The following is a 3,754-nucleotide window of genomic DNA, read 5'->3' as shown; positions in this document are numbered from 1 at the left end:
CTAAAATCTATTCCACCGTTGACTCGGATCTAGACCAGGTATGAAAGGTGTTTTAAACTTGACCTGAACTTTTTCACTACCCTTGCATGTTTAAAGAAAAGTGTAATACTGAGTCGCACATGGTAAAGTGAAAACATTTTTCATCCGATAGTCTTCCATTTCGTGCAAGTGTACCCTCCTAAAGCCTTAGCAGCTGTTTGGGACAATAAAACACACACGTATATATATACCTGTGTTTATATATATATATAATACAGTCAATGGGTCTAGTACAACCAGGAACATATATGTAATTGAAAAGAAAATAATTTCGTCGAGGATTTCATTACATTAGTATTTTTTTAGGATACAAACAGGCTTCTTACAGAGGAGTAAATGCTGGTGAAAATCACGCAGCACACATTCACTACAAGACCGTTAGATATCATGATGCAATGCGCAATAAACGAATAACAGGGTGCTCCTATGACGGATAGGGTTTTGTTTATCTCGCAACCTTGGTTGGTGAAAGTTACCGAATCATTGGCGAGCAGACTTTGAGTTCTTCGGTGACTTCGGCTTGTTTTTACCTGCGCGAGAATACAAATGTCACTCAGCGTCAAACCGCGTCTGTTTTTCTTTTCATTTTTATTCCTTGATTTGTACTAAAGAAGCGTAAATTAAACATAACTGTTTGGGGGCCGATGAGAGCAACCCTTGAAATAATCTTACCATCTATCTTTTTAAGATGCCAGTAGGAGTTGCTAGTCATTAGAACATTCCTATAGCCTGCAGAATGCACATCTTGGTACCAAAGTTTGATTTGGCCATATTTATCATTAAGTGCACTTAAATAGTAGTAGCAAGAAGAGCTTTGACGTTAGGCGAACAATATTCACGGTGAGCAAGGGTAAAATCGTTATTTCATATGCCATACACAATAATGATTTTAATGATATGCTCAAATATTTAATATTCCAACGATTGCCATTTTCGCATTCTCCTCTCATATTATAAGCTTGTTACTCCCCTATACACTCTAAGAAATACCTTAAAGTCCACTTACCTGCACAACACTCGAAGAGCCAATCTCTGCGATCTACAAAATCAGCTCAGCGAATGATGAGGTGGAACCTCCGTTTATACTTAAAAATTAAGTCTCCGCTGTGGCATCACGCAATGCAAGCATGACGCTCTGCATTGCGTAATGCCACAAGGAGACTTCATTTTTAGGTCTGAAAAGATGTTCCGCCTCATCATTCGCTGAGCTGATTTCCTACATCGCCATGATTGGCTCTTTGAATGTTTTGAGGGTAAGTAGACGCGCAGGCATTTTGCAGGGTGTACAAGGAGGCTCATGATGTAGTGCTATACTGATATAGCAAGAAATGTACAACCGCATACAGCAATTGTAATTTTCAAGACTGTGCTTAGTTATCTGATACAATAGCGCTTCTTTAAAACAGACCGTGTAGTGGCAGTTCTAAGATCCAGGTAAGCGTAACACTTGTTTAATACGTGACACGTCACAAAACGCCGTAGCAAAACAACAGCATGGACTGTGGCCCGTGTTAAATGAAAGAAAAGAAAAGAATACGCGCAAAACTTACCGTAAGGACAGGCATCCTTGCAGGAACGTAGGGACTCAAAGTCATTGAGACCCCCTCCACATCCAGTGTATTTCTCGCATTGGTGGGTGCGGTCGTTAAAGTAGAATATTGATTTAATCGGGGCATCAGGGGAGCAGACTGGCTCAGGATGTGGTGCTCTGCAGATATCCTCTGCAGGGAAATTCGGTGATATATTGAATATGAATAAAATCATTATATATAACAATTTAAGAAAGACGCACTAACGAAAAACGGTTTCGACCTTAGATCAACTCTGCCCTGATAGGTTATGTCGAGCACGGGGAAATGAATTTGTCTGCGAGTAGGGAAAAACACCCTACTTTTGACGGGCAAACAGTTTCTGTTTTTTTCGGACCGTGACCTTTACGTAAATTCTAAAACCATTTACGAGTGTTTTACCGTGCTATCACAAAGCGCTGATTGAATTTTCTTTGATAGAACCATTTGTCAGTCTGCATAGAAGCCGTTTTTTGCAGTGGTTACATTCTTCCTCATAATAAAATAAACAGTGTTTTATAAGTTTCAAACTAGTGAAGCAGTTACTGGGGCGGATGGCAGTTAGTATCCTCGAGTACGCATTATATGCTAATAAACTTGAAAATTTAGTTTGTTTCCAACACTTCCTTTCCGACAAGCCACGTTGCATGTAAAAATCCGGTTCTCACAGAAAGACCAAGCAACTAAATCTGGCGGCTCAAGTATACGAAATTTTATCGTTGGTTTACGTTGATTCGGTACAAAGCAATAGAGCTCGATGTAAGAGCTTGACAATTGTGATGCAGATTGCGAGCCTAAGCAAAATATCTTAGAGCGGGAGAGTCATAAAATTGCAACAACTTCGGTAACAGACTTACCAGGCAGCACTGCAATAGTGCACACCACTGTAGCTAGGAAGCAAACGGCTGCAAAGGTTGCCTTCATCTTGGACCGTAGATGTCGATGATGTAGTTACAGATTTCGGAGTGGGTTTATATAGTGCTTCGCCGGTGTAAAGAAAGCATATTTTTATCGATTTCTTTTTGTAGAAAATGACACGGCCTGTCACACGCATTGTTCTCAAAGTCCGTGACAACGAGCTAATAAAAACAATTGAATTGGGCACTGTCTATGAGAGATATTCATAAAATATTTGCGTCAAAAGCTGCGGAAATTTTATCCCGGCTGCCGGGAGGCCATTATTCTTTTTTTATATTCTTTTCTGAACATTGGTATAAGATTTTGACGTATATCACATGGAATGCCTCAAGAATGAGAGGAAGCTAAACATAATTTTAAAGAAAGCAATTTTCCTTGAGCCACTATAGAAGTGGTACCAAACTCTTTTGAGGGTGGGGCCCAGATGGCCCACACCGGAAAGGTCGAGGGCCGACGTAAGACGGGAGGGGGAGGGGCCGGGGGGGGGGGGGGGGGGGCTTATAACATTTATAACAGAATAGACCTCGTGCTCCATGCATTTTATAAACTTACAGTTTTCCCTGTGACACCTTTAGATTTGATTTGACTACTTTGGACCGTGACCTGATGTGATGAAAAGTATTAAAATGACACCACCCGTCAACCTGTTTCCATTTTTAATAAGGTAAGAGAGCAACTAGACTGTCCTTGCAGTTGCTCAATTCTGGACTAACGGACTTCACATTCCAAAGTTGTGAAAGGACGGATTGCTGTCGCGTGTTTTTCTTCGGCTCTTAAGAAGTTGTGTTTTCACATGTCGGATAACAGTTTCCGGGAGCAGGGAGGGAGGCTAATGATGTCGAGTTTTCGAGTGAGCCTTTTGACGATGGTAGCAAGTTCCCTTTTGAAGAAGGCCAAAGGTGTGGAGAAGGCTAAAGGGAAAATTGACGGAAAACGCATGGTAATCGTTCTGTACCTATATCGGGTCTCTCATAACCTGAAGGAAGTAGGAGGGAGGTACGGCAAATCAGTAGTGTCCTCGGTGCCTCAAAAATTGAGGCAATTGTGTTTTAGGGTTGGTGACGGGTCTAGTCACCAAAAAAGAACCCGCACTACAGCGGGCTGAGAACGGTGTGTGACGTGTGTTTCGCCCGTTTTTTTAGGAAATCCCCATATCGTCTAATATGTGTTAAGTGAGGCAGACAGGGAGGTGTCTCAGTGACATGCTTAGAGAGCATTCCGCTTCACTG

The 3,754-nt window shown here is 41.6% G+C and overlaps 1 protein-coding gene across 1 annotated transcript; it reads right to left on the bottom strand.

The window, feature by feature from the left end:
* Window positions 1-519: 519 nt before the first annotated feature.
* On the bottom strand, window positions 520-2,531 carry LOC120839566 (tissue factor pathway inhibitor-like). The gene is made up of 3 exons (XM_040209874.1): window positions 2,465-2,531; window positions 1,590-1,760; window positions 520-569 (listed from the first exon to the last, which is right to left on the bottom strand). Exons 1-3 carry the CDS (start codon window positions 2,529-2,531, stop codon window positions 520-522), a joined length of 288 nt encoding a protein of 95 aa, XP_040065808.1.
* Between the last annotated feature and the right edge of the window lie 1,223 nt (window positions 2,532-3,754).

This window comes from Ixodes scapularis, unplaced genomic scaffold, assembly GCF_016920785.2.
Source record: "Ixodes scapularis isolate PalLabHiFi unplaced genomic scaffold, ASM1692078v2 PGA_scaffold10__122_contigs__length_95168666, whole genome shotgun sequence".
NCBI lineage: Eukaryota > Metazoa > Arthropoda > Arachnida > Ixodida > Ixodidae > Ixodes > Ixodes scapularis.
This window is presented reverse-complemented; position numbering and strand designations above follow the sequence as displayed.

Excerpts from the sequence above, each read along its gene's own strand:
- LOC120839566 (XM_040209874.1), bottom strand. The coding sequence starts at position 2,531 with ATGAAGGCAACCTTTGCAGCCGTTTGCTTCCTAGCTACAGTGGTGTGC. Across the intron at positions 1,761-2,464 it reads CACTATTGCAGTGCTGCCTG|AGGATATCTGCAGAGCACCA; the intron begins GTAAGTCTGTTA and ends ATTTCCCTGCAG. Across the intron at positions 570-1,589 it reads CAAGGATGCCTGTCCTTACG|GTAAAAACAAGCCGAAGTCA; the intron begins GTAAGTTTTGCG and ends ATTCTCGCGCAG.